The 20983-nt window shown below is 36.8% G+C and overlaps 1 protein-coding gene across 1 annotated transcript; it reads right to left on the reverse strand.

The window, feature by feature from the left end:
- Positions 1-1584: 1584 nt before the first annotated feature.
- C6H11orf58 (chromosome 6 C11orf58 homolog) lies at positions 1585-16969 on the reverse strand. The gene is made up of 5 exons (XM_074275180.1): positions 16700-16969; positions 14292-14375; positions 5950-6010; positions 3537-3646; positions 1585-2399 (listed from the first exon to the last, which is right to left on the reverse strand). The coding sequence occupies exons 1-5, from the start codon at positions 16760-16762 to the stop codon at positions 2163-2165; spliced, it is 555 nt and encodes a 184-aa protein (XP_074131281.1). The 5' UTR covers positions 16763-16969; the 3' UTR covers positions 1585-2162.
- Positions 16970-20983: the final 4014 nt, after the last annotated feature.

A 20983-nucleotide genomic window follows, 5' to 3' on the forward strand; every position in this document is an offset into this window, starting at 1 on the left:
CTTTTGAAGTACCAAAGAAACTTTATCAGTATGAAACTTAAAATATGTGAAAAGTAAATCACAGGAACTTTAGACCTGAAACGGATCCTTGGAATCAACTAGTCTAGAGAGGCCAAACACATAGTCTGCACTTAACAGATTCAAATGCTACTGGGAAACATTTTTAAAAAATGAAAATGCTGACGTTTTCTGCTATATCAATACGGGGTCCTTATGTCCAGGTGAGTACACCCTCACCCTTGCCATTCTAAGAGTTTTACACCACGGACCTAATTTAACCTCATTTTATATGAGGGACACTAGAGACCAGGCAGTAATCTGCCAGGATTATTCAGCAAATTGGTGGGGTGGGAAAGGAAGGGAATATGCATTTATTAAGTGCCAACTGTGTGCCAAAAGCACTGTACGAAGTGCTTTACAAATGTTAATTTATTTGACCTTCACAGAGGTACTAGTGTTATCCCCTTGTTACAGATAAGGAAACTTGAAGCAGACAGTAAAACAGCTTGCTCGAAGATGACCCAACTAGTGTCTGAGGCTAGATTTGAATTCAGGGTATCTTCACTCCAGTATCAGCACTCTACTCGTACCACCTAGCAATTTCTGGGGAAAATACAAAACAAGTCACTTAAAGATAGATAGTAACTAAGCTCATAAACTCAAGTTGGAAAGTAGAACTTTTTGTTTTTCTAAGAAATTTCATCTGAAAAGATTAAGAAGGAAACTGATTTTTATGAGTTTATGTGACTAATAGTGACATATTTATCTCAACACACACATACACACACAAGCTAAAATCCTGTTAGGAAAATAGCCAATTAAATAATTTTATTTTAGCTATTTTCACATTATACTGACTGACCTCTTATTTACTGATGCAGTAGAAAGCTGTGGACCAAGGCCCAACACTACCACTAACTCCAAGGTTGTGCAAGGCTTCAGTTTCCCAGGCTGTAAAATATTTACATTACCTATCTCACAAGATTATTTCAAGAAGCAAATGAGACAAGTCCCATCAAAGTGCTTCTTAATTGCAAAGCACAAAAAATGCAATTCTAAATTAGGGAACTCTAATGTCACAAGAGAAATTAAAAAAAAAAAAAAAATCAGAAAATAATTAAAAACAAAACAAAACAAAACCCAGGTAATAGAATTGAAAGAGGATACATTTTTAAAAATCTTTTGAGCACTAAAAGTTTTATCCAATTCTGAGATGCTTTAAGCTTTAGAGAATGACAATAGAGGGATGATAAGAAAATATTGGAAATACCTTGTCCTCCCATGACTTTAAAATAATCAAGAGTTTAATTTTACTATCCTTCCTTTTAAAAGAAATTAATTTTCCTGATTCACTTAATCTTGTGTTATATAATTTACTACTATAAAATGTACTACACATTATACATTATATCTTGGGGCTAACTAGGAAAGGACTGTTACTTATATTAAAAAAAAAAAAAAAAAAAAAAAAACCACCTTCAACAGGACTAGCAGTTATTTTCCCAGTCTAATAGTATCTACTGCCCCGATTCTTTGGGCCCAAAAGTAGAGCTAAAAAAAACCCAATAAACTAAAGACCCATTCTTTTTGCCTGCTAATAATAATAATTATAATACATCAATTATGAGAAGTTTCCATGATGAACAGTTCTACATCAAAGAATTATAATTAAAGAGGTATTTTTCTCATAAATGCACCATCACATTATCAAATGAACTTTATAAGAGGAAAACATTAGGGACCAAAAAAATAATTAAAAAAAAATACAGCTATTAAAAACAGAAACACCCACAAAATAATACTAATAAGTTTTAACAATGTTCCCCACATAATTTCATTATAAGGAACTAAAAAAAGTGGGGGGGGGGGGAAGAGGGAAGGAGTAGTTAGAGGGTAGATGATGATAATGTGAAAGGAAGCTGGGAATCATATTTATTTGTCTTTTGTACAATGCAACTCTTATATTTTACAAAAATGGATATAATCATGCCCATAAAATTGTAATTCATGGCATCTGAAAGCAAACACTCTTTGTAATTATTTAAAAGAAGGGCCTTTTTTAAAATTATAATACAAAGGTCTGTGCTATAGAAGCAGTCCTCCACTGTGCATTATAACAATAAGGCTTACTTTGAATACAAAGACTAATCACACATTCAGAGTTATGAACCACTGGATTTAACAAACATCATTTTGTAATTGCTCTTTGCATCCTTCTTAGCTTTGGGGTCCTCCACTTCCTCTGGCTGTTCAGCAGTTTGTAGTTCTTCAGCAGATTCCTCTTTTTCAGACTCTGAATCACTTTCAGAGTCCTCTGGACTTTCAGGGTCAGGTGAATCATCATCATCATCATCATCATCATTTCCAGCAGCGTCACCTTCCCCATCAGGATCCTCTAACTAAAAATAAAAGAGGTATATCCTTTTCATATTGCGATTTTATTTTAGAAGACTCAACACAGGAATCTGAAAAGCCTAACAGAAGTAAAGGATCTAGTCTCCATGAAAGATTTAACTTACTTTCCTTAAACAAAGTTAATCCCATTCTATATGGTTTAAGGACAAAAAAAGAACTTCAACTTAATTGTTCTAATAATACCATTTAGCATAAAATGTTATTTTCTAGTAATTAAACAGTAGTTATTAATTCATAGGACCTTAATGGATATATCACTGTTCAACACCACAAATTTTAAAGTAATAGTAAGGATTAATGTAGAACTCAAAGTGACCCGAGAGGGACAAAATGATACAAACAAATCCAAATCTTCATTAGCCAGTTTAAAAAAAAATAAAATAAAAATCTGATTTAATTTTTGGGTGAAGTGTTTTATCTCCAGCAATGACTATTAAACAGTTTCAAATAGAAAACAGGGCTGCATAATCTAGGATCTCTGTGGACCCATAATGAGTTAGAAAGCCACAGAGTAGAATTATCTATGTTCTACTGTATTATTATTTTGTTAACTATTTCTCAATTACATTTCAATCTGATTCTGGCTGTATTCTGTTGCTGGACATGACATCTCTTCTAGAACACAGCTCCAATTTTTAAAATTACCATATATTAGAATTACATTTAGAAAGCACAAATACTAAAGGATGAATATATACTGTTATAAAGCAGAATTAAGCATAAAGAAAGTCTGATTAAAAAATAAAATATTACTTATAAAGCAGTTCTTTAAATGAGGAATCAAATAGACTAGGGGTACATATGGGCAATAATACTCCAAAGTGAAGCTCAAACCTGATTAAAATATAGCTGATTTTAACTTGCTTATATATATATAAATGTGGTTTTCAGGGGTACTTAAGTATGACATAGCAGTCATTTCTATTAATTTCACTGCTTTAGATTATCTGAGGGCAGGAATCCATTTTCTTTTTGAAATAGAACTGTCATATTAGGCTGTTCAAACAGAAACATCTATATTTTCAACAATCTTGCAATCCCCAGGTTAGTACTGATTAACACTCATCAAATTTTTATTTACATGATGTCTTCCCAATGAATAAAAATAAGTTAATCACTACCTCACTGAAGCCAAGTCCACAATGTCGCCGATATCGCCCTGATAATTTACTGTCCATACTCTGTTGATACTGTGACTCCAGTTCTTCATTCATTTTCTTATCTTCTTCCCCTGCATGTCCAGTGTACTTTGGTTATGTTTCAGTCAAATTAATAAAAACATTTGATTACACAAAACAACCATAATACAGATGGCTATAATATACACGGCTGATTTTTAAAAGTTATGATTTAATAAATTACAACTTCATGGATGTATCTGAACTCCACAAGAATTTACCCAACTGATCAAAAGGCTCAAACTTGACTTATTTCCTAGACTGGGACTAATTGTTGAACCCAAACCCTCAATTTCAAAAAGCACTCAAACCAACAATTCTAACCAGGCAAGCCAGGCATCATGAGATTGTATAGTCTCAGAACTATAGTTTTGGAGTTCTTACTTTTTTATTTTTTCTGGATTAAAAAAAAAAAAAAAAAAAAAAAAAAGAAAGAAAGAAATTAAACTGCCTATTTTCCCTGAAACTCCTGAATTCCTTCCATTCCAAATGAAACACTGCTTTTATCAAGTATGTATTTTAAAAAGATCCAATTTGTTAGTACTATGTCTTTATGCCTTCTCTGCTGAAAATTTATCCAACAGGCTAATACTTATGAATACCCTCTTTTATATGTAAATCTATAAAAGGAATTTCACTCTCTAGGAAACCCAAATAACAATCAACTTCACTGTGTTATTCCCATCTCAATTTAAAACAATACAACCAGCTAAATCCTGTATCTTCTATGAAAGATCAAGAACTAGAACCTTTTCAAAGTTAAAATAATAAATTTAAATTTGTTTCCCAGGTAGGTAACCAAAAGGATAGTCCATAAAATATAATGGATACTGGTGTTTTGCAATATAAAAGCTAAATAAACTTTTTAAATTTAAAAAATGATAATAAACCAAAGGATTTAGGACTTTAGAGAGACTTTAGAAATCATCCAGTTCAACCTATTCATTTGACAGATAAGCAAACTGAGACCTAAGAGATGCTCAATGATTTGGTCCCAATCATACTTATTAAGTAATGGGACCAAGGATTCAAAATGACTGCATAATCGGGGCAGCTAGGTGGCGCAGTGGATAGAGCACCAGCCCTGAATTCAGGAGGACCCGAGTTCAAATCTGGTCTCAGACACTTAACACTTCCTAGCTGTGCGACCCTGGGCAAGTCACTTAACCCCAACCTCAAAAAAAAAAAAAAAAAAAAAAAAAAAAAAAAAAAAATAAATAAATAAATAAATAAATAAATAAATAAATAAATGACTGCATAATCAAATCACAGTTCTTGGTTTAAACAAATTTGACTTTACATGACAAGAATTCTGAAAAATTATATTCCAAAACCCCCACCAATGTTTTCTTTTACTGTACAGTGTTGCGTTCTTTCCTTGGCTTGTTACTCTGAGCCCCTGGGCCCCACATGGCCGCCATGAATTACTTTTTTTTGTCTCTAACTCCCATATGTTCTTGAACCATGCATATGCTGGTCCCTCTTAATCATGGTTTTCTTTCTGCCTCTTTCCCTCTATTTCCTCCTTTCCCACATCTGAGGACAAATTCACATTATATAAAAATTGCTTTTACATAGAGGGGGAAGGTTCCATTTACATGAAGTGAGAACTATCTGTAGGGTTTTACCCAAATGACTGCCTCTCATTTTTTTAGTGTCTTTCCTATGCAGTTTTGCTGGAGTCAGAACTCATGCTACAATTTTAACAAAGCTATCTTTTCCCTGCAACCTGAATGAAAATCATTTTAATTACTTGAATAATTTTAGGGATTTTAATACTGAACTCTAATTAGGAGATTAATCATTGGGAGACTAATCCAATTTTTTGGTGGAATGACTTCATCAGAAGATCTAGGATCCAAATCTATTTGTCACGTGGGTGACCTTGGGCAAGTCACTGTACCAGATTGCATTTAGGTTTTCCAACTGACAAAAAAAAAAAAAAAAAAAAAAAAAAAAAAAAAAAAAAAAAAAAAAAGCATAAAACTGGTATGGTTTCTAAGGTGCCTGCCAGCCCTGAATCCATGGTCTCATTAATTTATTATGACTGCTAACATTATAGATGTTCACATAATGACAAAAGAAAGCAATATAGCTCCAAGACAAGAGTGGAAATCTTTACATAGGTATAATCAATATGATCTTATTAAGAAGGATAAAGATACAAAGTGGTAAGATAACAGAAACAAAATTGAAGTATAACCAATATCTATATTAAAAATTATTTTAAAAAAGGAAGTGTGTGTTGGCTGAAATTCCAGTCATTGGTTCAACTAATTCACATGTTTAGAAGCTAGACTTCTGACATCACTACATTTTAAAACATCCTTACTTCGATTAAATTGTACATTCTTACCTGTTCTGAAGTGAGATGTTGATCTATGATCTCCTATAACAAGACGGCCAGTGTGTTCTTTCTGTTTAAAAGATGGAAAATTAAAAATTGTTGAAATAGCTTTACACAAATAATTCCATGTGGATTAAAAAGCTTCCAATATCCATTACTGTGTTCTGATATATAAAAATATAAAAAAATCTTATATCAATTAAGATCCCCCCAATGTATTTTGAGAGAGCCTTTTGATTAGCCAGAAGTCCCCCAAATCTGCATTCAAAAAATATCTAAAGCTTTTGATTTTGCTTTTCAGACCTAGATATAGAGAACCCTAATAATCTGCAAACTAGCTTATTAGTCTATCAAAAGTTAATGTTTGTCTTCTAAGAGTAGAAAATAAATAAGAGTTATACAATGATTTTACCTACAATTTCCCAAATTATTCTTAAGATTATAGCTCCAGAGGTGGTTTGGTGGATAGAGAACTGGGCTAGGAGCAAAGAATACGCATTTAAATAAACCTCACACTTACTTGCTTCTGTGACCCTGAACAGTCACTTAAACTTTCTGCCTTAGTTTCTTCATTACAAGAACCAAAATAGAAACCTTAAATCATGTAGTCCAGTCTCCTCATTTGTAAGTGTGCCTATGTGACAGGTACTACTCTAAGTGCTGGGAATAAAAAGACAAAAACTACAAGTCCCTGACCTAAAAGACCTTAATATTCTATTGAAAAAAAATATACTGGAACTACATACAAAATTACCCCCCTTCCCCCAAAGAAGTAATTTTGGGAGTGTACCAGCAGCTGATCAGGTGTTACTTGAGTGAAGTCTGCCAGAGGTGAGGAGGAAATGCATTGCATTTATGTGAGAAAGCCTGTGCAAAGGCATGGAAGTGGAAGATGGAATGTCATATCGATAGAGCCCGAAGTGCAAGGAAAGAAAGGATATGATGGAAAAAGGCAGAAGCCAGGTTGTGAAAATAACTTAAGCAGAAATTTAAAAAAAATTAAAAAAAGACAATTAAAACTGAAGCACCAGAATTTTAAAAATCTATATTCAACATATTAAAACTATAGATTTAACATGAAGAAAATAAATGAGCTACAGAAAACACCTTAATTTACATTTTTCTGTCATTCTTTAAACCTATCCATACAATCACTTTATCAAAACTCTCTTACTAATAGTTTCTATTGTTTTTAAAGTCCTACCTTCTCACCTTCTATAGCTTTTTTTCTAATTTTCTCCTCTTCCAAATTTATCTTACTTTGCTACTGTTACTACATACTTTTAAGTTGTCTATTTTCATGATGCTTCTTTGGAAAAGACTGTCACCCTGGATAAAATAAAGATCTATATATGATAAAGAAATGCTCTAAAAGTACATAGTTGCAATATTAGTCAATACATTAGTACATGCTATATGCTTTGATTTGTTTTGGTGATATAGGGTCCTACAGCTTAAATACTTATGGAAAGTTTCAACGTTAAACAGTTTAACTTTCAGTATATTGTTAATCAAATACATTTTACTTCTTCACAATGCTGATGCTACATAAGTCTTTTCCCTTGTTATTTATCTTTCTACTTTAGGGAATTCCACAATAGGTCATTACTTGTAATGTTTCTCATGGGAATATATTAAAAAAAAAAAAAACACATACATCATGAACCTGTTAGCTTAATAATTTTGCCCAACACTGAAGGTTTATGCAAAATACTATTCTTTATTACCTGAATATGTAAAGGATTTGTGGTTCAATAAGCATGTAAAACTCCAGGTCACAGAGCTTATAGGGATGGGATTTGAAGCTACGTGTTACTGATTTCCAACTAAACAACAATTTCTTATTCCTTATTATGTGCTTATTTCATCACCAGTCTTTGTTGACAATTTAACTTTAAAATACAATTAAAAAATAAACTTCTCTGTACACAGGCACTTGCTAAATATTTCTGAGTTCTAATCAGGTTAACTAATGCTCCTCTGGAGACAAACTCTTATACTGTTGTACTAATATTATTTATGTCAGGAGGAGTTGTAAATCAACAAAGACAAGAAATGCCTTGAAGGATTTGATTGCAATACTAATAAGTCTATAAGGAATAAAAAGTTATCCTAACCACTATTATTAAATTACAATAATCACCAAAAGACCCCATTATATTTTCTTTTCAATTATTTGTATAAATATATTTTTCCCTACACAAACTGCCAATAAAGAATAGTGATTTAGGTTGTTAGACTTTTAAGTCAGGAGGACCTGGGTTCAAATCCCATTTCTGCCATCTAATGGACCACCAATTCCCCCAAATTTTTTTCCATCTATAAAATTGGGATAATACTTTTAATACCAGCCTCCCATGGTTGATATAAAGATCAAATGAGAATTTACATTAAAACACCCCAAAAACTTTAAAGGGTTATATTTATTATAATATCTACATTTCATCTGCTTCTCCAAGATTCTTTTTCCATTTCCACATTTAATATAGTTGTAGTATATGCTGTTTTTATTCTTGCTTTACTTTGCTTTATTATCCATACATACTTTTTATATTACGCCTATAAGTTTTATCTTAACATTATAATCTCATTGATTTATCACTAACTCCTACTCTTAGCACATTTATATTTGTCAGGGTTTTTTCCCCTTCAGTTACCCATCCTGCTGCTAACCTTTGACTGTGTGCAGCTTTCTCCTCCTTTTCTCTAACCTCTAACATCCATTCCCCAAAATGTAATTACCATGGAGCCAAACTGGCCCCATATAGGGGTGATAAAATGTTTATGAGTAAGCAACAACAACTTGTGATATATTGATGGAGCTTTATGTAGTTGTTATATGATCATATGTGCTAGTTAATTCTCTTCTCTTTACTGACTTTTGGTATTGTTAAGATATTTCCCCTTAACTTAAAAAATCTTGCTTAAATATATGAATGACATATAGGGAGAGCAATGGTTAACAAGATAGCCCCAGTGCTCTATTCATATCTGTGCTATATCCAGAGACTGGAGTATGGGGGAGTTGCCCTGGGTATACAGTCTATGAGGATTTGCTAGATGCTATGGGAAAACTGTTCAGTCTAAGATGGTGTAGAGGGGTTGGAGGGAATACTGACATTGATGAGCTAAGGGATCCAATGAGGTAGGTGAATGATTTTTTAAAAATATTGCAACCTCACTGAACCCATTATTAATAATACTGATTTTTCTAGGTATGTTATATCACTACCAGGTAATATTTTGACCTCATTTCAAAGGTTAACTTCTCTAATACTCTTTCTATCTTACTGAGAAAGCTTATATTTCTACTTTTGTATTAAATGGTGGTAAAAAAATGCTTGTTAATGATGTATTATTGATAGCTTTTTCTTAATATTTAATCTGCTTTGCATACATTATATCACTTGCTTGGTTACAATGAATGAAAAAATATTTATTGCTGTATATTGTTGGTAAATATTTTATTTGGCAATTTTATAAGTGAGATTTTCTTTTTTAATATTTTTGCAAGCTCTTATTAAAATCAACACCATATATTGATATTTTCAGAATTAATCTGAAATTCAAGCTTCTTTATCTTATTGTCCAAGTCTTTTATACCGTTTTTCTTATATCCATTAATCAACCTGCTTAAATTTTTGTGTTTTTTTGTTTTTTTTTTTTTAAATATTTAAAACTTGGTATGTTAATCATGGCTTCACCAATTTTGGAACAGTTTTTTCCCTAGGTGGTTCTTGTTAAATCATCTTTTCTTTTTTCAGAAAACTCCTATCCTGGTTCCTTATTATGATAAAAATGACTCTCATTTTTGAAAACTATATCATAGGACAAGTTTTGATAAGGTTTACCAAGATAGAAAGGTTTCAAATACACATCTAATGTAAAACTGTCCACAAGAAAGCTTATCATGAGGAGACTTTTTTGTTTTGTTTTTATAAGTAACCACAAATGGTTAAAAATACAAAATGGGCTTTGGTCTTCAAGACCTATTTATGCTTCTAAATTGATATGAATATAAACAAATACATCAGCATAAGATAACTGCAATGTATGCTAACATTTATTGAAGAGAATTAAATAGAGAACCTGACAAGTATTTTCCAAACTGAACTAACACAAAACTGATACTAGACTAAAAGAAGGTAACAAAAAAGTATGTGGTAAAATAAAGTATAACAGTAGGACATCAAAAAGGCAAAAGATATGCAAACTATTCAGAAGCCTCACTCCAATAATCTATCAATACTTGCTTTTAAAAAGAGAGCTAGAGGGTACTGGATGTGGTAAGCATCAACTGGCATCAGGAAAAAAAAAAAAGGAAGTGACTATTATCTTAGACTCTCATCTACAAATTGATTGATGTTGTACCTTAACGGAACTTCTTATATAAAGAGCAACCATTTGTGAATCAGCTATTTATAAAGATTATTGACTAGGTTAGAGCAAAGGTGAAAACAAATACCAAATTTGAAAATATAACTTGAACAGATACAACTTTAGCTCCAAATAAGCCGAATGGGGAAAAAAACAATTTCAAGTTATCACCATTTCTCAGAGAAATGAACACAAAACAATTGCTACACTAAGTCTGAAACTGCTTTTGAGAACAAACATCCTCCTTACCATGTAAAGAAACATGGGAGTTAAAGGCACCATCTATTTGTGGCATAAAAATTATCTACAAATGCTATATAGAAAAAGACTACCAGCAATACAAACTCACTGGACAGTGAAAAACCTTTTAATTAAAAAAAAGAAAAGAGAGAGAGAAAAACTTGGTTTTAAGATTTAGCTAAGTCAACTTACCACAAAAAAATTAATATACTGAAAGAGAACAAACCAAATATGAAAAAGGCCATTTTCCAATGTTTAAGCCGTGAACAAGATTAAATGACAATAGTCATTTGGACTTGATTACCTCAGCACTCAAGTGAGGACATGGTACTTATAAAGACAACTTCATCATTATATATCACAGTGATTTGGAAGCAACATAATTCTAAAGGTACTCAGGGATTACTTTCAACATTTCTCAAAATGAAAAAGATTCCAAAAGAAGGAAATGTCCTTTCCCCAGATGTTATAAAAAGCTTAAGTGGAATTAACACTACCCAAAAGCCTAGTTTATCATTTCCATACTTTTTAAAGAATAGGATATATTAATTTTCTTGATGAAAATAGAAATTGATATACTTTAGAATCTAATTTTTACAGATCACATTTTAAAATCAAACTGACTAAAATATAAAACTTTGCCATTTATTGGTTTAAAAAAATGTTCTTAAATAAAGCATCCTACACTTTCATATAAGATTCTGGCATATATGATATCATAGCAAAGTTCAATTTATACAAATTCAGTCAATGAAAGGACATAGGAAAGAGCTCCTAAATATAGGTAAAAATTGAGCTGAAAGTAATTTTTAGACTAGTTAGAAATGCTTTTTTTTAAAAGTTGATTATGATGGAATTTTTGGGGAGGAGGGAAAGAACACTTTTTTGACTCACAGCTTTATTAACTATTGAGGACCTATTATTTTATGAGCTGTTTGGACTCTGGGTGGCAACTTTAGATTTCCCAGAGTACTGATTTACTTGCACCACTTGCTAACAAAAACTTATTGAATACTTCACCAATATTCAATTCTTTGATTCAGCTCATCTTCCCTAACCTGACTGCCAACATACCTTATGATTTGCTTTCCAAGAAACTAATCAAAGCAGGTTAAGATGTAGAGCTGCTATTTCCTTTTGAGAAGAAACTAGAACACCAAAGTGAAAGAAGTGGTTTTCTTCTTAAGTGAGGATTTTGATTTGTGCTTCTCCTGCCTGCTTTGAAAGTCAGTAGGAAAAGCACAGGCATTCCTGGGAGCAGCAGGAGCAGAGCATCTTTGTTACCACTGCTGGAATGGGAAGGAAACTTAAGTTCTTGGCAGAATGCGATAGGGACAGGTGGGGTAATGGTTTTGTTATGTGACATTCCTTTGTTATGGGACAATGTGTGTGTCCAAGTTCAGAATGCAAGGGCACTGTCTAGTGAGGGACTTTGCTTCCTGATGATTGTAAAGCAAGAAAATTGTTTTCAAACCTTTTGTAAAATTAAAACCATCTAATTTGTATGACTAGTAGTGTTAGAATAGGATTTAGGTATGTCAAAAATAACTAACATTTCCCATAGTATTTTAAAATTTGCAAAGTGTTTTACACACACACACACACCCCAAATCTCATTTGATTCACATAACTACCCTGGGAGATGAATGTCATCATCCTCATTTTACAGATAAAGAAACTGAGACAGGTGGAAGTTAAAAGACTTTCCCAAGGTCACCTATTTGTTAAGTGTCTGAGGCAAAATCTGAACTAGGTTTTCCTAGCATTCTCTCTATTACGCCATCTGGATGTCCCCAATAATTGTTGAACCACATGAAATATCCCTTTATTTTCATTCACAAAAAATATTGGTTTGCTGCTTGAGGAGGCTCATCTCTTTTGTCACATCATCCTTTTTTACCTTATTTGTCCATCAGATCAATAATTTGACCAATTACATAGGTTAGGTTCACAGGACAAGATAGTGAATAAAAATAGCAATCTAATCTTTGACAAACCCAAAGATCCCCAATTTTGGGATAAGAATTCATTATTTGACAAAAACTGCTGGGAAAACTGGAAATTAGTATGGCAGAAACTAGGCATGGACCCACATTTAACACCACATACTAAGATTAGATCAAAATGGGTCCAAGATTTAGGCATAAAGAACGAAATCATAAATAAATTGGAGGAACATGGGATGGTTTACCTCTCAGACTTGTGGAGGAGGAAGGAGTTTGTGTCCAAGGGAGAACTAGAGACCATTATTGATCACAAAATAGAACATTTTGATTACACCAAATTAAAAAGTTTCTGCACAAACAAAACTAATGCAAACAAGATTAGAAGGGAAGTAACAAATTGGGAAAAAATTTTTACAGTTAAAGGTTCTGATAAAGGCCTCATCTCCAAAATATACAGAGAATTGACTTTAATTTATAAGAAATCAAGCCATTCTCCAATTGATAAATGGTCAAAGGATATGAACAGACAATTTTCAGATGATGAAATTAAAACTATTTCCACTCATATGAAAGAGTGTTCCAAATCACTATTGATCAGAGAAATGCAAATTAAGACAACTCTGAGGTATCATTACACACCTGTCAGATTGGCTAAGATGACAGGAACAAATAACGATGAATGTTGGAGGGGCTGTGGGAAAACTGGGACACTGATGCATTGTTGGTGGAGTTGTGAAAGAATCCAACCATTCTGGAGAGCAATCTGGAATTATGCCCAAAAAGTTATCAAAGTGTGCATACCCTTTGACCCAGCCATACTACTACTGGGCTTATACCCCAAGGAACTACTAGAGAAGGGAAAGGGTCCTGTATGTGCCAAAATGTTTGTGGCAGCCCTTTTCATAGTGGCTAGAAGCTGGAAGATGAATGGATGTCCATCAATTGGAGAATGGTTGGGTAAACTATGGTATATGAATGTTATGGAATATTATTGTTCTATAAGAAATGACCAACAGGAGGAATACAGAGAGGCTTGGAGAGACTTACATCAACTGATGCTGAGTGAAACAAGCAGAACCAGAAGATCATTATACACTTCAACAATGATACTGTACGAGGATGTATGCTGATGGAAGTGGATTTCTTCAACATAGAGAAGAGCTAATCCAATTCCAATTGATTAATGATGGACAGAACCAGCTACATCCAGAAAAGGACTGGGAAATGAATGTAAACTGTTATTTTTACCTTCTGAATCCAATTCTTCCTGTGCAACAAAAAAATTCGGTTCTACACACATATATTGTATCTAAATTATACTGTAATATATTTAACATATATAAGACTGATTGCCATCAGGGGGAGGGGGTTGGGGGAGGAAGGGAAAAAATCTGAATAGAAGTAAGTGCAAGGGATAATGTTGTAAAAAAAATTACCCATGCATATGTACTGTCAAAAAATGTTATAATTATAAAATAAAATAAAAAATTTAAAAAAAAAAATAAATAAATAAACAACAACAAAAAAAAAAAAAAAAAAAAAAAAATTTGACCAATTATTGTCAATTTACCAAATTTGTCAACCTTATAATACCAGGATCTGAGATAGGAAAACAATCAATAAGGCTCTCCCTTAGACAAGCCAGTTCTCCCCCCACATGTTAGGATAACATTTCTGATTAGTAAATAAGACACACAACAATGGAATAAGGAACTCTTATGACCAAACTATTTTCACTAAAAAAACTATTAAAAAAAATTAAGGCAATTCCCCCCCTTTCCAACTCACCTTTCCAGCTCCCATTAGTCTTAAGAACTTTTGTTTTCTCTCTTCGTTGCCCAGGTCAGCTGCCTCCCAGTTGCTAGAACCAATCTACACACAAAAAATTACCAAATTAGGGCCCTTTTTTTTTGGGGGGGGGGAAGGGAGAAAGTGACATTAACATGTATTTAGAAATGAAAAAAAAAAAATTACATAGCCTAAATTTTCTATGTAGTTTAGGCATGAAAACTAATAACCAAATTTACTGCAAACATAAGTTTTTTGCATCACTTTTTGAAATTATGTTCATTTTAAGTACTATCAAGAGAAATGACTGCCATTTACCTTTCGTAACCTCTTTTCTGAACTGACAAAGATAGTGATAAAATATTACTGAATCTCAACTTTGACTAATGGTGCTGTTATTGCACATGTAACAGATAGTTTTCTTTGCTCTTAGTGTTCTATTTTCATTTCTCTGAAGAGTTTATTTACTCGGATGGCTTCAACTACCATTTAGATTTAAGTTAATTCCCAAATCTCTATACTCAAGGTTTTGATCTTTTTCTGATCCCTTAATTTCCCTAAACCTAATGTTTAACAAATTTTAAATAAAATATGTATATGTACACCCCCCTCAACTTCCTCTCCCCCCCCAATCATTACTTAAACTACAATTCCTTTCCACAGTTCTCATTTTCAAGAACAAATTCAGTATCCTTTCAGTTTTTCAGTATCACTTTTTGGGAATCACATTCAAATTTTAACCTCACATCATCTTTAGTCATTGTCACCCTGATTCCTGCTCTGAAGGAACCAACCGCAAGATTACATCCAAAGTGTTAATTTACTTTCCTGATTGAAAATTCACCGAGACCCTACGTTGCCATTTTTACCTCACTCCTCTTGGAAACTAGTTATTCCCACATCCCACTTACACTTAGGATTCCCTTTCCTCTGCTCAGGCCCATGGTCTTTCTAACCAGTCCGAATACTATTACTTTTATGGCAGCCGACCCTTTTCAGGGTTACCTAAAATATCTGACTGATTCACCGCCCGGGCGAAGTTCCCCGACCTACTCATCCGGGGCCAGTTCCTCTACTTCCCCGACAGTAAGCACTTCAAAAGGTTCCAAGGATTTAGCCTATGCTACTTTGCACATAATGAGTGCTCAAAAAACAAACAAAACAAAAAGCCCAAAAAAGTAGGTTTTCCAAATTTCTGGCTGACAGCAAATACAGTTTACATCAAACAGCCTTAAAGAATGCAAACTTCCTCATTCTATAGTAATTCAAATTTTTAATTAGGTCTCCTTAAAAGGTAAGTAAATACACTCCATTAAGTAACAAAAATTCATCTTCCGAAGAAGTTTGGATGTGGATGTTGTTTGTGAAATATTTTCTTATTTCACTCTTCTACAGATATGTGCTTACTGACTTGTTCCTTAACATTCTATGTCATTAAGCAGTGTAAAAGGGTGGATTCTAGCTACTACTTCGCGTTCACATCAAAACTTCTGAATTGGAAAAATTCGATTCCAACTTCAAGAATAAGTGCGGTTCAAAGACCGCTCTATGTTTAGCCGGAAGAAGAGAATGCTTCCTTTAAGGCATTTTAAAACATAGGCATATTTACTCCAGTACTGGTTCTAAAAAAGAAGACAATACAGGGTGTTGTTTTGTTTTTTTTTTTTGCATAAGTGATGTTCAAGCACCAAAATCTTTTTAAAACAAATTTGCCTCCCAAAACTCTCTTCCCCCCATGTTTCGGACTCGCTAGGGGTCTCGGAGAAGCCCCGACAACGTCCACCTTCTGCCACTTCCCACAGAAGCAGGCGAGGTGCCCCATGTTAGCAGCGGCAGCCTCAGCAAACTGCACCAGACGCCAGGGCTTCAGCACATGGCTCCCGGAGGGGGGGGGGACAGCAGGAGCCCGGCCGGAGGCTTCGTCCCCCCCACCCCCCACGGACTACGAGGATGCAACGTCCAGAGCTCGTGCATTCTTACGAGTTAACTCTGGGCAGCCCCAGGCTAGACGAAGCAGTAAACGAGCAAGCGGCTACAGAGCCCCGGGCATCCCGCTCCCCTCCAAGTGCCCAGCGGGGGAAGGGCGCTCCCGGGGGCCAACCCGGCCCCCCGCACCCTCTAGGCGGGGGGCCTCGGACACGCACCTCCCACAAAGGAGAAGCTCGGTGGCGCACGCGCTCGCGCCCCTGACCGCCGGGGTGGGGAACCCCTTCACCCCTCATAGCCCAAATTAAAGACGGGTCGCTCTCAGCGCCTCCCCACCCCCACCATTCCGAAGAAGGGCGAGGGAACTGCTCCCTCCTCAGCCCACTCTTTCCAGTTCCGCTCCCGGGCCTCCGACGGACGAGTAGGCCTCGTTAGCTGGCCTTCCCCTTCCCCCATCCCCTGCCCCCGCCATTGTTATTTACATCGTCGTCAGGGGAGGCTGAGCGCTTCACCCCGTGCGGGTGGGATTCTCGGGCCGCACTCATCCTCCCGCCGACCCCGTCGAGGGGAGCGCCGAGGCCGCCCACTGCTCTCCTCCTCTGCCGCCGGGAGTCACAGCCCGCTTCCGCAGCCCCAGCTCAGCGCCGCTCAGGATCGGGGGGTGAACCGGGCCTCCTCAGCGAGCGTCGTCGACGCGCTCCGCCCACGCCACCGACGCGACGCTCGTCCTTTCCTCCCCATCCCCCCCATCCTAGCAGAAACGCTCTGGGAATTGTAGTTCTCTGGCTCGATCGTCTGTGACAGAAACAAAGAGCGTTAGCAGGAAGAAGGACTACAACTCCCAGGAAGCCATGCGGTGCTCTCGCGCTGAGTGGCGGGAGTGCCCTCGGAAGCTTCGCCTTCTTCGGCCATTCTCGAGTCTGCGCCCGAGACGGAACTTTTGTGTGTTCTACGCTGCGCACGCGAGGCGGCCTTTAAGGCAGAGCTGTCGCCCTGGTCGTCTCAATTGTCGTTATAACTCCACTCCCCCCGGTTTTTAAGTTCATTAACATACGGTCATCCTGCAGGGTCCCGGATAAAATCTTTTAAAAAAGTAAATGGCTCCTGACCTCCGGAGCTTGTGCGGGAGGGGACTTGTTCTCCGGGGTGGCTTCCCAGGCTCGGGGTCCCTCATTTCTCCCTTTGTTTGAGTAGAAGTTAGGCGGGAGCAATCCCGAGCACCTGCTGAGGGTCGGAGTGGGGAAGGGGACGCGTTTGTGATTAAGGGCTGGTGGGGGTGGGGCAGGGCAACAAAGGCTGAGGAGTAGGGCGCTCGCACCAGCTGCTGAGGGCAATCACCGAGGCCTCCTAGAACAACGCCACTACCTCCATTTTGCAGAAGAGAAAACCATGAGCTAGGTGCCCGGCACTGTGCTCGCTCAGCGGTGGGGATGCAAAGAAACGCAAAAGCGGTCTCTGCGTGCAAATAACTGCGTATTAACCAGGACAGCCCAATCTGAAGATAGTAGAAGGAGCTGGCCAGGTCCACGATAATAACTAAGTCTCAGTTTCAGCGTTCAATAACTAAACTGCGCTTTGTGTACCTCTTTAAGTTGGCAAGCCGCTATATACGTATTCATTTCATTAATGGTGGGTGCAGTGGGCACATTTTACAAACGAAGAAACCGAGGTGCGGGTTATGATGTCAAGTCTGCCCCGCTGCCACCTGCTGCTCAGCTAACAGTCAACGAGCTTTAAGTCCTTACTGAGTGCCGGGAGGCAAATAGCACATTTGCAGAGTTCTTTAATGTTTGCAGAGCAGCATTCCATGCTATTAGTTTGCTCTTCACAGGATCCCGTGAGGTACATGCTATTAATGTCCCCATTTTACAGTTTGGGAAGCAGGCTGGTCGGTTACTTTTGTAGAATCCCACAGCTGTAAGACTGAGGCAGAATTTAAACTCGGATCTTCCCGCCATCCCCACTAGCTTTGTAGTCCCCGCACCGAAGCCTCCATAAACACAGAGGCGAGGTCCCTTCTCTCAAAAAGTACTGGGCATAGAAAAAAATGAAAGAGCCTGTGCCCGCAAGAGCTTACAGTCCGCTGGGGAATATGCCGGCATGCGGATAAAAAATACAAAACAAATACAAAGGAATTGGGTTTGGGGGAGGCAAGGAAGGCCTTTTGGTGGAAGCGGTACTTGATTTAAGCCCTGAAGGAAGCCAGAGGTTCTAGGGAGCATGGAGGAAGTAGGAACAGGTTCTAGGCTTCAGGGACAACCTGTGAAAGGCACTGAGACGGGCCATGGAATGGCCCAAATAGAGAACAGCAAGTAGGCCCGTTCATCTGGAAAGTAGGGTACATGGGGTGGGGTGGGCCAAGCTTTAATTCCCAGCCTTGAGGCAATCGCCATAGTAACATAGATCTGTAATACATTTTTTTTTCTTGAGGCAATGGGGTTAATAAATGATATTTTTTTGTAATTTTTTTTTTTTTAATTTGCTGAGGCAATGGGCGTTAATTAATAACTTGGCCAGTGTCGTACAGCCAGGAGAAGTGTTAGTGTCTGAGATCAGATTTGAACTCAGGTCTTCCTGACTTCAGGGTTGGCGCTCTAACCACCGCGCCACCAGAGCTGCCCTAGAATACTTCCTTTTCAAGCTGTGATGAGGCTAGATTGGAAGAGGATGCAGGGAAAGCAGCTAATAGGCTAGAGGTCTTTTCTAAAGTCCCAAGACGTGAGTAGCAAAGCCAGGATATGAAGCCAGGTCCTCTGATAACAGGACTTTTTCCCACCATGAATATGGTGGAGACTTTTCCAAAAGTCTCCAGTGGGTCTCTATTGCATTTAGCATAAAATACAACTTTCTTAGCTAAACCCTGTGAAGCTGATTCCCAGCATTTTCAGGCTTATTTCACGTGACTGACTTTCCCTCACTCGGCTTTTCAGTCTCACTGGCCTTGCTCTTCCCACATTGATGTTTTTGCTGGTTCTCGTTTAGTTGTGTCCCGCTCTCTGTGACCCATTTGGGGTTTTCTTGGCAAAGACACTGCAGTGGTTTCCCATTTCCTTCTCCAGCTCATTTTACAGATGAAGAACTGAGGCAAACAGGGTTAAATGAGTTACCCAAAGGCACACAGCCACCAAGTCTCTGGAGCCATATTTGAACTCAGAAAGATTAGTCTTTCTGACTCTAAGTTCAGCACTCTAAACACTGTGCCTCCTTGCTGCCTTGAAGCTGGTATTACCTCTCCCCCAATCCTTGGAATACACTCCTTTCTTTTAAGAATTCCTATGTCCCAGTAGAATGAATGTAAGAATTTGAAGTCAGGGGCTGTTGTCCATTTTGCTTTTGCATCCCTAGACACATCCCTAGCATCCTTAGCTTTGCATATAGTGGGCACTTAATAGTTGCTCATTTGTATTAGGACCTGTATCACTAAAGCTGACCGGAGGCGAGGGCTGTATTTTGTACATGGTCTTTTTTATTGTCATTCCTTACTTCTTTAGAAGCTGGCTGAAGCTGTGAGTCTATGGCTAGAATTTGAATCTTCTGACTCCAATCCAGCGGTTCTAACGTAAGTTTTTGATGGGAGCAGTGATTCCTTTGTTGACATGAAGTTTAGTTTCTGTATGCAAACCTCTCCAGTGTAGATAATTTAAGGTATCAGTTTACAAACTCTAATTCTAATTCTTTAATAATTAGAGCCTAGTTTATTCTGCCAGAAGATCACATGTTCTCTTCAATCTTTCAGATTAAACAAAATGTAAAACAATGATTTCTTCTTAGAAAGTCCAGCTTCTATGAGTGCAGATGGAAGAAGCAGCATCCTAACTTGCTGTGAGAATGGCTCCCGTGCCAGAGGAGGGAGCAATGCTAACAACAGCCAAATCCTCACACCTTTTCATGGCGCCTGGGAAATATTTCTTGATTGTGGATTACTACTTATTCACAATAAATTCAAATCCTGCTGGACCCTATATTTCTATTATTAGCTGTATAATAATTCAGTTCTGATTTAATTCAATTAACCAAGCATTTATTATATCTACCATGTGTAAAATAGAGGGAGAAGAAATAGAAACAAGAATCAGATTTTATATTCTGAGACTCAGAGATCACTGCAACAAGGGACTGCAGCCACGAAATTTTAAAACACTTGCTCCTTCGAAGGCAAGCTATGGAAAATCTGGACAGCCTACTAAAAAGCAGAGACATCACCTTGCTGACAAAGAGCTGTCTGGTCAAAGAAGTTTTTTCCAGCAGCAATGAACGGCTTCTGGAGTTGAACTGTAAGTAAAGCTGAATGCAGCAGAATTGAAGCTTTCCAATTGTGGCACTGGATGGAGAAAGCTTCTGAGAATCCCTTGGACATCAAGGAGATCAAATCAGTCAATACTTAAAGGAATTAATTTAGGTCATTCACTGGAAGATCAAATACAAAAGCTGAAACTTAAATATTTTGAGAAGGAACTCTTTGGAAATGCCCCTGATATTAAGAAAAATTGAAGACAAAAGGAAAAAGAACAAACAGCAGGTGAGATAGATAGATATCATGAAAACAATGAACATGGAAACTATGAATTTAGACAGACTTCGAGAGATAGTGGAGGATAGAAAGAGCTGGAGTACAATGAACCATGAGGGTCATGAAGAATTGGACATGCATGACAATGCTTAAACAACAACAACAAAAATATGAAAGTTTCTATGCTCAGCACTGGGTATAATAACCCATATATAGCATTTTAAAGTTTGCAAAGCTCTATGTATATCATCTCTTT

The sequence above is a fragment of the Sminthopsis crassicaudata genome, chromosome 6, assembly GCF_048593235.1.
Source record: "Sminthopsis crassicaudata isolate SCR6 chromosome 6, ASM4859323v1, whole genome shotgun sequence".
Taxonomy (NCBI): domain Eukaryota; kingdom Metazoa; phylum Chordata; class Mammalia; order Dasyuromorphia; family Dasyuridae; genus Sminthopsis; species Sminthopsis crassicaudata.